Below are 13,270 nucleotides of genomic sequence, written 5' to 3'. Positions count from 1 at the left end.
GAATTGATGTTTGATTCAGAATGAAAGGCATACACAAAAACACAATTCAGTGTGTTTGTGCAAATACTCTGGAGTCAGTGTCCTGAGCAATAGAATTACACCCTTTTGGGTGTAAGAATTTCGTGAAAAGAGGGTTCTAGGCATTTTCTATTTTTTGCAACATGGCACATTTCCCAGGTTTGTACACTAGTTATTTGATTGTACGTCTGTCTCCTCCATTAGAGTCAGCATACAAATTCTGCCTTAAGTCATCTTTGGCTTTTCCAGTACAGTCATTGTCAGGCCACAGTTGAACTGACGCGACTTGACCACGGGGGTCCTAAAGGATTCTCTGGGAAGGGCTGAAGAAGTAGGAAGGGGGAAGAAAGACTTCGGATCCATTGCCAAGGAGCGGAAAGCTGCACAGGTGTGCGCGCCACGAGGATCGCAGAGCTCCAGTCCCAAGCAAGAAATGTAGACATCCACTTCTTACCGGCTTCTGTCCCTGTAGGGTCACTTCCGGGAGGGGGCGGGGAGAAAAGAGGAGGCGTGCCGGCACGGAGGCCGTTTACAACGCACCAGACGGAAGTGTGCCAAAGGTTTTGGTGCTGCCGCTTCCGGTCCGGGTAAAGCTGTTGAGGTACGCTTCGTGGTCTCTGTCTTGCCCGGACAGCCTTCGGAGGGTAAGTCAGCAGGTCAGGAAGCTAGCACCGGCGTCTGGATTCAGAAGTGTGGAGTCTTGTGGGAAGATCGGAAAAACGACTAGGAACTTGAATATGATCTAACCTGTGTTTCCGAGGGGGGTAACTTCCACGAGGAACCCATCTGCCCTGGTAACGGCCAAAGAGGAGATGGCGCCAGTCAGGGAGCGGCAGTGGCCGACACAGTGAGGAAGCGCGAGGGCGGAGCAACCGGAGGAGCCTCGGGAGAAGAGCCAGAGCCGTCGCTGCCGCCACCACCGCTACCACCATGGAAGGAGCAAAGCCGACACTGCAGCTCGTGTACCAGGCAGTGCAGGCGCTGTACCACGACCCAGATCCCAGCGGAAAGGAGCGCGCTTCGTTTTGGCTTGGGGAGCTGCAGCGTTCGGTGAGGGGCCGGGAGAGGCCGTTCTGCGCCGCGGGGCAAGGGCGGGATAGGACCTAGGTTCGAGCTGGAGTCCAGCGGTTAGCCTCGTGAGTTCTTCCTTGGGGAGGAGCTGCTCCCGCGGGGTGGGGCTGCGAACCTACATCGCCGCCGCTTTTCGGAAACTAGTTGCACTGGTCGGTCGCGAAGTGGCCCTTTCCCCTCCCCGTAGAATGTGATCTGTAAGTCCTATACTTGGCTTGTGGCTTCGATCTGTTCCTCTTAAGTTTTACATTTGCTGCTACTTGCTTCTTAGGCCTTGCTTTTCCGTTTTGTCTTTCTTCAACCAAATCCAATCCCGGTCTTTATACATCTTCTAAAGATACTTTATCTGTCTCTCTTCGATGTCTAGGTGTTACGTCCGATAATTCCTTTCCACTCGTAGCTTACATCTTAACTGTTCTTTGCTGCTTTTCACTGTAGTTTGAGTATTGTATTCTCGTAGCTTCTCAGGTTTCTCGATCCTTATCCACGTGAGTTTTTCTTGTGTTTTGGAGTGCAACATAAAAAAAATCAGTTCTGGTTTCAGAAAATCTTTGCAGTTCTCTAACCTTATCTTTTTTCTGAGTTTTGCCTTCTTTATAAGGTATAGATATCAAAGCTGCCTTGATTATTACAGATAATTGTGTCAGCATCCAACGAGGGGATTAATTTATTGCAGCCTATTATATACATTGTATTTTGCGCATTTGAATCACGTGCATTATGCTTCCCCCCCTAATTTTTCCACTTACCCTTGCTTTGCTTTAATTCTTTGTGATATGTATACTTGGTGATTTGTTGACTTTACCTTTCTTATTTTTGCATTCCATACGCCTAGGCATATTTTTAAATTTGCCCCCTCCCTTCCCATTTCTTCTTTAAAACTCAAAACTAGTACTTAAAGATGCTCTACCCTTTTGAGGGCTCCTTGGCTGTAAGTGCATAATAAATATTTAAAAATTTGCTACCTTGACTTTGAATATTACACTTAAAAAAAAAGCGGAAACTCAAGTCCTGGAGGACCACATGAGAAGAGAAATGAATAAGACTCACTGTAGGCTACATAAGAAAATCCTTCTTATATGGTCTTAGTTGTTGTTGTTTAGTTGCTAAGTTGAATCTGACTCTTGCAACCTCAAGGACTGTAGCTTGCCAGGCTCCTCTGTCCATGGGATTTCCCAGGCATGAAGAATACTGGAGTGAGTTTCTAGTTTCTTCTCCAGAGGATCTTCCAGACTCAGGGATTGGGCCTGTTTCAGCTGTATTGGCAGGCAGATTCTTTACCACTGAAGAAGCCACCAGGGGTCTTAGTGTCTAGTTAGTTTTTGTGATCTGGGAAATATCAATAACCTCAGATATGCAGATGACACCACCCTTATGGCGGAAAGTGAAGAAGAACTAAAGAGCCTCTTGAAAGTGAAAGAGGAGAGTGAAAAAGTTGGCCTAAAGATCAACATTCAGAAAACTAAGATCGTGGCATCCGGTCCCATCACTTCATGGCAAATAGATGGGGAAACAGTGGCTGACTTTATTTTTTTGGGCTCCAAAATCACTGCAGATGGTAATTGTAGCCATGAAGTTAAAAGACGCTTTCTCCTTGGAAGGAAAGTTATGACCAGACTAGACAGCATATTAAAAAATAGAGACATTATTTTGCCAACAAAGGTCCATCTAGTCAAGGCTATACTTTTTCCAGTGGTCGTGTATGGATGTGAGAGTTGGACTATAAAGAAAGCTGAGTGCCAAAGAATTGATGCTTTTGAACTGTGGTGTTGGGGAAGACTCTTGAGAGTCCCATGGACTGCAAGGAGATCCAGCGAGTCCATCCTAAAGGAGATCAGTCCTGGGTGTTCACTGGAAGGACTGATGTTGAAGCTGAAACTCCAGTACTTTGGCCACCTGATGCGAAGAGCTGACTCATTTGAAAAGACCCTGATGCTGGGAAAGATTGAGAGCAGGAGGAGAAGGGGACAACAGAGGATAAGGTAGTTGGATGGCATCACCGACTCAATGGACATGAGTTTGGGTAAACTCCAGGAGTTGGTGATGGACAGGGAGGCCTGGCGTGCTGCAGTTCATGGAGTCACAAAAAGTCGGACTGAACTGAACGAACTGTGATCTGGGAAGCCACATGTCCCTGATCTTAAAGTTTTCAAAGTAAAAATAGGAGAAATCCTTCACCACACCAAAAGCCAGCTCTTCTTTACCAAATCTGCTTATTGTATTTTAAATCAGTATTTGAGTGTTTACCATGTACCAGCTACTAGGTGTTGGTATATGGCAATGAATCAGACAAAAAAATCTTTGCTGCTCCGGAATATTTGTAATGTTTAAGTTAATACCTGCAAAGAGCTTGACAAAGTTCTTGAAACCTATAACTCGAAATATGTTAGTAGTTGCTACTTAAATATTAGCTATTTACTTTCCACTAGGTCAGCATTCAGAAAACTAAGATCATGGCATCTGGTCCCATCACTTCATGGCAAATAGATGGGGAAACAGTGACAGACTTTATTTTTTTGGGCTCCAAAAATCACTGCAGATGGTGACTGCAGCCAAGAAATTAAAAGATGCTTACTCCTTGAAAGGAAAGTTATGACCAATCTAGACAGCGTATTAAAAAGCAGAGACCTTACTTTGCCAACAAAGGCCGTCTAGTCAAGGCTATGGTTTTTCCCGTGGTCATGTATGGATGTGAGAGTTGGACTATAAAGAAAACTGAGCACCGAAGAATTGATGCTTTTGAACTGTGGTGTTGGAGAAGACTCCTGAGAGTCCCTTGGACTGCCAGGAGATCCAACCAGTCCATTCTAAAGGAGATCAGTCCTGAGTGTTCACTGGAAGGACTGATGCTGAAGCTAAAAATCCAATATTTTTTGGCCACCTGATGCGAAGAGCTGACTCATTTGAAAAAACCCTGATGTTGTGAAAGATTGAGGGTGGGAGGAGAAGGAGACGACAGGGCAAGAGATGGTTAGATGGCCTCACTGACTCAATGGACATGAGTTTGGGTAGACTCCGGGAGTTGGTGATGGACAGGGAGGCCTGGCGTACTGCAGTCCTTGGGGTCGCAAAGAGTTGGACATGACTGAGCGACTGAACTGAGTCTCTATTACAGCCCTGCATTTTCACCATCATCATCATCATCATCACTGTTTACAGTCAGTCAGGTCCCAACAGAAACAGATGGACACATGAAATAGGCAAATTTGAAAAGGGTTTGTTTTATAAAGGTACTATTTATAAAGTTGCAGATATAATGTGCCATTAAAGATAATGTAGAAATCTGTAGTCAAAATGTTAATATCCCTAAGCCATAAGAAATAAGATAGGGAGTGGTTACTTCTTGAGCTCTCAAGAGAGTATGGAGTTGACTGCCTTGAGAGGAATGGTAGTTTTCATTTGAAGGGCCCTAGCCTTCATGAGTCGGAGAAGGCAATGGCAAGCCACTCTAGTACTCTTGCCTAGAAAATCCCACGGACGGCGGAGCCTGGTAGGCTGCAGTCCATGGGGTCGCTACGAGTCAGACATGACTGAGCGACTTCATTTTCACTTTTCACTTTCACACATTGGAGGAGGAAATGGCAGCCCACTCTAGTGTTCTTGCCTGGAGAATCCCAGGGACGGGGGAGCCTGGTGGGCTGCCATCTATGGGGTCACACAGAGTCAGACACGAATGAAGTGACTTAGCAGCAGCAGCAGCCTTCATGAGGTGATTTTGCAGGGAGGAAGTTGGAGTAATAAATATCTACACCTTATTCTCCTAACTTCCTCTTGGGATTCCCCATTGGGCAAACCCAACCCTTAACTAGGGGACTCAGGAACCTGTTGATCTGTTCCATAGAGGTCAAGCATACTGGGGCAGAAAACATGGTAGTGAAGAGCGGAAAAGTGGACCTGGAAAATAGCAGTCACACATCATCAGTTTTAGTCATCTTCAGCGTCTGGATTGACAATTCAGCTAACACATTGGCTTCTTAATTCCCTTACTTCTTTTTCTCAGTTACCTGGTCACACAGTCACATCTTGGATCTTGTCATTGCTAAAAAAATCACCAGCCCCCCAAATCACTCACTTATACATTGAGCTCTGATCACATAACCTATTGAAATTCTTCTATTTTGCTGACTCAAGAATCTCAAATAATGTGATACAATACCTTTTGGTTTTTTGAAGTCTTAAATAATTTTAATTTTTATAAAAATTAAGGTTATTAACTATTAGCTTAATAATAAGAGTTATTATTGTTAAAATAAGATTTAAATCAGACTTCAAAAACTTTCTAAAAGTTATAAAATGGAAATAGTTTTACAAGATTTAGGATAAAAAGAACAGTCTTGTATAGATTTTCTCTTATGAAAGATGAGGATTTAGGCTCCTTTCACTTCTTCATACTCCATTACTCTAACATAGGTATACCACATTTTTGGTCATAAATTTTGATTTACCCATTGTGAATCATGACACATATATACCATGATAATTTCTTTTTTGTGCAACTGTGGTGAAAATTTTTTTTCTTTTTTTTAACGTTTGCTTTAGTTTCTGTGTATCTACAGTAATCCATCCTAAACTCTGTTAGTAGGTGTAAATATCCTTAGTATGTTCACACTGGTAATCTGTTTCCATTTTTGTTGGAAGAAAACCTTTCCTGAGAGCCCTGTATCTTCCTGCTCCAATCTGATCTGGTTGCTTTCCAGGTCTGTTGCATAATTATTGTCCTGGGATCTCACCATCTTAAGGGGATTCCGTTCTCTTGTATTGGATGCAATGAATCCTGGATCCCATGATCTTTTTTTGAATTACTCCCTCATTTGACAGATAATTGAAAAGGGAACCTTCATCTCTTCTTTCTCATTGACTTTGTTGGTCTTTTTTCTTGGATCACTTTTTTTACTGAAAGTTCTCTAGTCTTCTCCTGGGTGGGGTTGGGGGAGTTATAAACTAGGCTGCTGGTGGCATGTGGGAGAATCAGCTGGAGGATGGATCTCACCACTAAGTATATTGACTTCATTTATTTTCAGTATGATACTCCCATCCACAGGTGAGCCTGTTGTCCAAAAGTCCAGAGTTCTACTGTAATCTCTCCAAAGTAAACCTTGAGTCTTATGTGATGGTGAGAGGATAGTTATAGTGTCTTGGTCCCTCAAGAGTCAGGGAGAAAAATCTCAGGAACTAAACTGCTGACAAAGGTTTTTGAACCCATTCCTTTATTTTCTGTTCCATTGGTTCTGTTTTCTGTTTCTGTCTTCAGATGTACCTCAGTACTTGCAACTCTTGAGCTTTTCTGGGATTTTGCAGATGACTTAGTTTGCCCCCTTTATTATTGTTGTTGTTCAGTCACTCAGCATGTCTGACTCTTTGTGACCCCCTTGGACTGCAGCATGCCAAGCCTCCCTGTCCTTCAGTATCTCCTGAAGTTTGCTCAAACTCATGTCCATTGAGTCGATGATGCCATCCAACCATCTCATCCTCTGTCGTTCTCCCCCTTCCCTCAATCTTTCCCAGCATCAGGGTCTTTTCCAATGAATCTGCTCTTAACACCAGGTGGCCACAGTATTGGAGCTTCAGCATCAATCCTTCTCATGAATATTTAGGGTTGATTTCCTACAGTTTGCCCTCTTGGCTTCCGCCATGCTTATCCCTTCTTCCCTCCCTGCCCTGAGGCAAATTTCAGCTTTCTCAGACCTGCTCAGAGGGTTAACACTCACCCATTAGCTTTCTGTGGCTTCCCCGGTGATGCAGTGGTAAAGAATCCACCTGCCATTTCAGGAGATGGAGGAGACGAAGGTTCAATCCCTGGATCAGGAAAATCCCCTGGAGTGGGATATGGCAACACACTCCAGTATTCTTGCCTGGAAAATTCCATGGACAGAGGAGCCTGGTGGGCTACAGTCCATGGGGTCCCAAAGATAACTGAGCGTGTGTGTGTGTGCGCGCGCGTGCTTTCTAGTTTTCACAGCTTTGTTAATATTGTTCATGTTTGCATTCTCTGTCCTTGTGGTTCCCTCACCTTTGGGGGGGAAAACTTACTCTAACTTTGGAAGGAACCCTCAGGCAAGCTGATGTTTCAGTCAGTTTGATTGAGTTAAGAAGTCTTACTTAGTTCTTGAATTTCATCAAAACCTTATTCCATTGACTGGCCCTTTTCTTTGTTAGGTCTTGTATTTTTCAGGCACTGTCATTCTCCTCTTTCTCCAATATACCACCATCCCTTCACGTCTGATTTGAAGAACTTGAGCGTGTGTATCCAATTGCTTCTGTCAGATCTCAGTGCTCTGCATTTTATTTTCTGAATTCTCAGGAACTTTGATCTTTTGATTATCCTGTGTCTTGCTTGTATCCTCAGACTCCCTCTTTGCTGGATCTTTTTGCATCAGCACTCACACAGCTGTAGAATCTCAAAGGAAGCAGATGGGTTTTTTGAGGGGAAGGAGGGGGGAAATGCTACCTTTGTCTGATTTTATGATTGATTTTTTTCTTAACTTTGTGCTTACCTATTACTTTTTCCCAGTCCTATCTTCAAATGAAGAAATTAACCCATCTTTTTAAAGCCTAGCTTAAATTCTTTCTGTCTAAAGTGTTGACTGATTCTGTTCTTCTGAAATTCATTTCCGCCCCTGCCCCAACACCTAAAGCGCTTTAATTGTGTTTATTATGTTTTTACCTTTTTGAAAACTTGTTTTGTCTGCCCCAATAGACTGTATATATTATATAGGTTATATATATACAATCTATATAATCTGTATAATATAGATTATATATAATCCATATAATCTATATCATATAATCTACATAGTATCTATATAATATAGATTAAATCTATGTAATCTATTATGTATTCAGTTTATATAATCTGATATGCATAATTGAAGGAATAAACCTTGATTATTAAATGATCAAGATGCCGACACACAGGTTCTTAAAATGTTCTTGAACGCATTGCTGCTTGTAGCATCTCCAAAGGGGCAGTTGGATGACTCAGATTTGTCTTTATGAATTTCGTTTATTTTTGCTGTGTTTCTCTAACATATCCATGGGTGACTGAAAATAAACAATATTACTCAGCCTCCTGTGATGTTCTGTTTTCAGTCTTTCGAATCTTTTAAAAGAACAGTCTTTATGAGATAAGTTTTTATTACCCCCATTTTATACTTTGAATGACTTGAGTACAGAAAAGGAGAACTTTTTGCCACAACTATCCTGTCTTGAAGTGATCACTAAGTGACATCTTAAGCAAAAAGTGTTTTAGTGTAGTAACAAATCATGCTAGTATAGTATCATAAGATTTTAATTTTCAGCTTGAAATTGATAAAGAATTCCCTTGCAGTTCAGTGGTTAGGACTCTGTGCTTTCACTGCAGAGGGTCCCAGGGTTCAATCTCTGGTTGGGGAATTAAGATCCCGTAAGCCACATGGTCCAAAATCACTGCAGATGCTGATTGCAGCCAGGAAATTAAAAGACTCTTGCTCCTTGGAAGGAAAATTATGACCAACCTAGATAGTATATTAAAAAGCAGAGACATTACTTTGCCAACAAAGGTCTGTCTAGTCAAGGCTATGGTTTTTCCAGTGGTCATGTATGGATGTGACAGTTGGACTGTGAAGAAAGCTGATCGCCGAAGAATTGATGCTTTTGAACCGTGGTACTGGAGAAGACTTGAGAGTCCCTTGGACTGCAAGGAGATTCAACCAGTCCATTCTGAAGGAGATCGATCCTGGGTGTTCATTGGAAGGACTGATGCTAAAGCTGAAACTGCAATACTTTGGCCACCTCATGTGACGAGCTGACTCACTGGAAAAGAGTCTGATGCTGGGAAGGATTGGGGCAGGAGGAGAAGGGGATGACAGAGGATGAGATGACTGGATGGCATCACCGACTCGATGGACATAAGTTTGAGTGAGCTCTGGGAGTTGGTGATGGACAGGGAGGCCTGGCGTGCTGTGATTCATGGGGTTGCAAAGAGTCGGTCACGACTGAGCGACTGAACTGAACTGAACTGACTGAAGCCACACGGTGCGCCCCCTCCAGATCTGCTTTAGTTAAAAACAGAAAATGTGGTAACTAAAATTACACCATATAAAGTAACATGCAAAACTGTCTAGTCCCTAAGAAAATAACAAGAAAAATTAAATTGGTAAGGAATAGAATCTACCTGGTTTGTTTCAAAACCACTTTGAATAATAGATGTTTTGAAAAACTATTATCTTTACTTCCCTCAACCCAATATTTTTACTAACCTTAGAGCCATTTAGTATGATTTTAATGGACCCTAGGGACAGTAGATTTGGTATAAAGGTGTAATTTGGATATGGTTCTGCCCATGCTACACATTAGCATCTTTTCTCTCTCTGAGATTTGTATAAAATAGCCATTTTCAGAAGAATCTACTTTCATTACTCGTAACTTTTTTTCACCAAAATTCTTGGAAACAACTTAGAGCCATGGTTTTGTTTTATGTGATAGGCAGATATCACTGATATCTTCAGAGTGTTTTAAAAGAAAATTATTGTGAGACATTTGAAAGGAAGCCTATTTAACAATGGACTGTTTTGAATACTTAGTTTCCTTTGTTTACCTCTAAGTAACCAAAATACTATTGCCTAGAAAATCCCATGGATGGAGGAGCCTGGTAGGCTGCAGTCCGTGGGGTCGCTAAGGGTCGGACACGACTGAGCGACTTCACTTTCACTTTCACACATTGGAGAAGGAAATGGCAACCCACTCCAGTGTTCTTGCCTGGAGAATCCCAGGGACGGGGGGAGCCTGGTGGGCTTCCGTCTATGGGGTCACACAGAGTCGGACACGACTGAAGTGACTTAGCAGCAGCAGCAGCAACCAAAATTAGTAGAAGGTATAGTATTGGAAGGAAAGCCCATCACTTTATAGGGCTAATAAACTGTGCTACTCATTTGTTCTAAATTTTTAACTTATATTAGAAGAAGGAGACTACCTTTATGGAGACAGTCTGTGGATTAGAGGTTATCTCAGAAGTTTTCTAGTTCACTCTCTAAACTGAAAAGGGATTGATGAAAAGAATCGAAAGACTTAAATCGACTGGAATCTAATCATGCTTTGATACACTAAGCTGGCACTGGTTTATCACATAGCCTTGAGAATTTCCTAAATATATCTGGAAGGTCATGGGTCATGGAGTATCAATTTCAAACTTCTTTCCTAGTAATTTTCCTCTTTGGAGTTTCTTGATTCTTTTTAGTTCTAAAACCTAGAATCTTTGATTTTTCCCCTAGCAATGCAGTCATTGATTTGATTCACTTGAAAATGTAGACATCTTTTAATGCTTCTGCTGTCATCTTCCAGTCAAGTGACTATTAAACCTGTTTTTTAAACAGTTTTCTAAAGGCAAACTTTCTAGAAAATAGAAAATGTTTCTGTATTACTTCTGTGGGGTCAGTTAGTTCAGTGAATATAGGAATACTGTTTGCTTTGCATTGCTGGAAAATGGGAGTATATAAGTGGTAAAAACCAAAGACCTTTCTACTGAATATAATAGTGTACCAGTCTGGTTGTGTTGTCTAATATGATTGTCATTACCCATATGGCTAATGTGGCTATTTAAATTTGAGCTAATTAAAGTTAAAATCAATTCCTTATTTGCATTGCCACATTCCAAGTCTTGGACGGTGCAAATATAGTCATTTCATGTCCTTGTTTTATTGGAGCTTATGAATGAAGATTTGTGATGGTATTTCTGTGGGCATTATAGTCTATTATCTGGTGACATTCATCTGTATTTTGATTAGTTTATTTCTCATCTTCCCAGGCCTTGGACCAGGGTCGACGATGGTTTGAAACAGAATATAAAATTACCAGGGCACTGCTACATTTTCTAAAAAATATTTATTTATTTGGCTGCACTGGGTCTTAGTTGAAGCACAGGATCTAGGATCTTCGATCTTCGTTGTAGCATGTGGGATCTAGTTCCCTGACCAGGGATTGAACCCAGGCCCTCTGGATTGGGAGCACAGAGTCTTAGCCACTGGATCACCAGAGAAGTCCCACTGCTACATTTTCTAACTTAACATTTTAACTATTTTTAGGTATATAGTTCAGTGGTATTGGTACATTTATGTTGTTGTGCAACCATCACCACAATATGATCAGTAGAGTTTTATTTCAGTTCAGTTGCTCAGTCGTGTCCAACTCTGTGACCCCATGGACTGCAGCACGCCAGGCTTCCCTGTCCGTCGCCAACTCCTGCAGTTTACTTAAACTCATGTCCATTGAGTCAGTGATGTCATCCACCTATCTCATTCTCTGTGTTTACTAGAATTTTAAATGTAATCATATAAAAAGAAACATTTCAAAATGTGCAAAATATTAGAAAGTTAATCAGTACTACAAACCTAGACAGCATATTAAAAAGTGGAGACATCACTTTGCCGACAAGGGTCTGTATAGTCAAAGCTATGGTTTTTCCAGTGGTCGTGTAAGGATGTAAGAGTTGGACCATAAAGGAGGCTGAGCACCGAAAAATTGATGCTTTTGTATTGTGGTGCTGGAGACTCTTGAGAGTCGCTTGGACAGCAAGGAGATCAAGCCAGTCAATCCTAAAGGAAATCAGTCCTGAATGTTCTTTGGAAGGACTGATGCTGAAGCTTCAATACTTTGCGCACCTAATGTGAAGAGCTGACTCATTGGAAAAGACTGATGCTGGGAAAGATTGAAGGCAAAATTAGAAGTGGCTGGCAGAGGATGAGATGTTTGAGTAGTATCACTGACTTGATGGACGTGAGTTTGAGCAAACTGGGAGATAGTGAAGAACAGGGAAGCCTTGGGTTCTGTAGTCCATGGGATTGCAAAGAGTGGACATGACTTAGTGACTGAACAACAATCAGTGCTATCTCTAGAATTTTTCATCTTTCCAAACTAAAACTCTGTACTATTGAAGAATAATTCTCCATTCCCTCCTCTCTTCAGCTCCTGGTAACCACCATTCTGCTTTTTTTCCTCTATAAATTTGACTACTCCAAGTACCTTACGAATAGAATAATACAGTACAACCATCACCACCATCCATCTCCAGAACTTTTCTCGTATTATAAAACTGAAAAATTTGTACCTATTAAACATAGTTAACAAACTCCCCATTTCTCCCCATAGTCCCTGGCAGCCACCATTCTGCCTTTTGTCTCCATGAACTTGACTACTAACTCTAGGCACCTCATATAGGTAGAATCATACAGTATTTGTCCTTTTGTGACTGGCTTGTTTCACTTAATGCCTTCAGGGTTCATCCATGTTGTAGATGGATTTCATCCCTTTTTAAGGCTGAATAATTATGTATATGAACCACATATTGTTTCCATTCATCTGTTAGTACACACTTGGGTAGCTTCCACGTATTGGCTATTATGAATAATGCTGTTATGAGCACAGGTGTAGAAATATCTTTTGGAATCCCTTCTATTAATTCTTTTGAGTATATGACCAGAAGGGGAGTTGCTGGATCATATGATAATTCTGTGTGTGTGTGTGTTTTTTTTTTTTTTTTGAGGAACTGATATGCTATTTTCCAGATTTTATAGAATTTTAAACTCTTCCCCCCTCTCCGTTTCTTTGACTGCACTGTGTGGCATACAGGATCTTAGTTCCCCAACCAGATAGCCATGCCTCCTACAGTGGAAGCTTGAAGTCTTAACCACTGGACTACTAGAGAAGTCTCATAAACTCTGCTGAACTTAAAAACAGATTTAATTCTTAGAAAGTTGAGCTTGCTCAGATTGTCTCTCGTGTATTTCCCTAGTGTGTACCCTGCTGCTGCTGCTGCTGCTAAGTCACTTCAGTCGTGTCCGACTCTGTGTGACCCCATAGACGGAAGCCCACAAGGCTCTCCCATCCCTGTACTGAAATATTACCAGAGAGTGTTTTAAACTGGTGAAGTTCTAGAGAGAAGTTTATTTCTCTTTATTGGAAGTTCACAGTACTGCTAATGGGAATAATTTTGTTGTGTTTGGTGTGCAGAAACCCTTAAAGGTATCAATTTAATTTTTTCCTCTTTCTGATTAGACTTCTCAAAATGAAAATATTATGAAATTTGTAATATTTTTCTTTCGGTGAGAAATTTCTGTTAACAGAGTTTACATGTTTTTTAATTTTTTTTTTCCCCAAGCCCATAGCACTCTTCTTTTCAGTTTTTCTCTGTATTGTTACTTGTATTTTC

General features: G+C 41.4%; 1 protein-coding gene across 1 annotated transcript in view; it reads left to right on the top strand.

Moving 5' to 3' along the window:
* Positions 1-577: 577 nt before the first annotated feature.
* TNPO3 (transportin 3) overlaps positions 578-13,270 on the top strand; it is a 79,247-nt gene continuing 66,554 nt past the window's right edge. Inside the window, 1 exon segment of the mRNA XM_055421238.2 lies at positions 578-1,068. Coding sequence (XP_055277213.2) covers positions 949-1,068 — 120 coding nt within the window. The 5' untranslated portion in view covers positions 578-948.

This window comes from Moschus berezovskii, chromosome 3 (genome assembly GCF_049115385.1).
Source record: "Moschus berezovskii isolate FMDL1 chromosome 3, NW_MosBer_1.0, whole genome shotgun sequence".
Lineage (NCBI taxonomy): Eukaryota > Metazoa > Chordata > Mammalia > Artiodactyla > Moschidae > Moschus > Moschus berezovskii.
The sequence above is the reverse complement of the archived record's forward strand: the minus strand, read 5'-3'. Positions and strand labels throughout refer to the sequence as shown.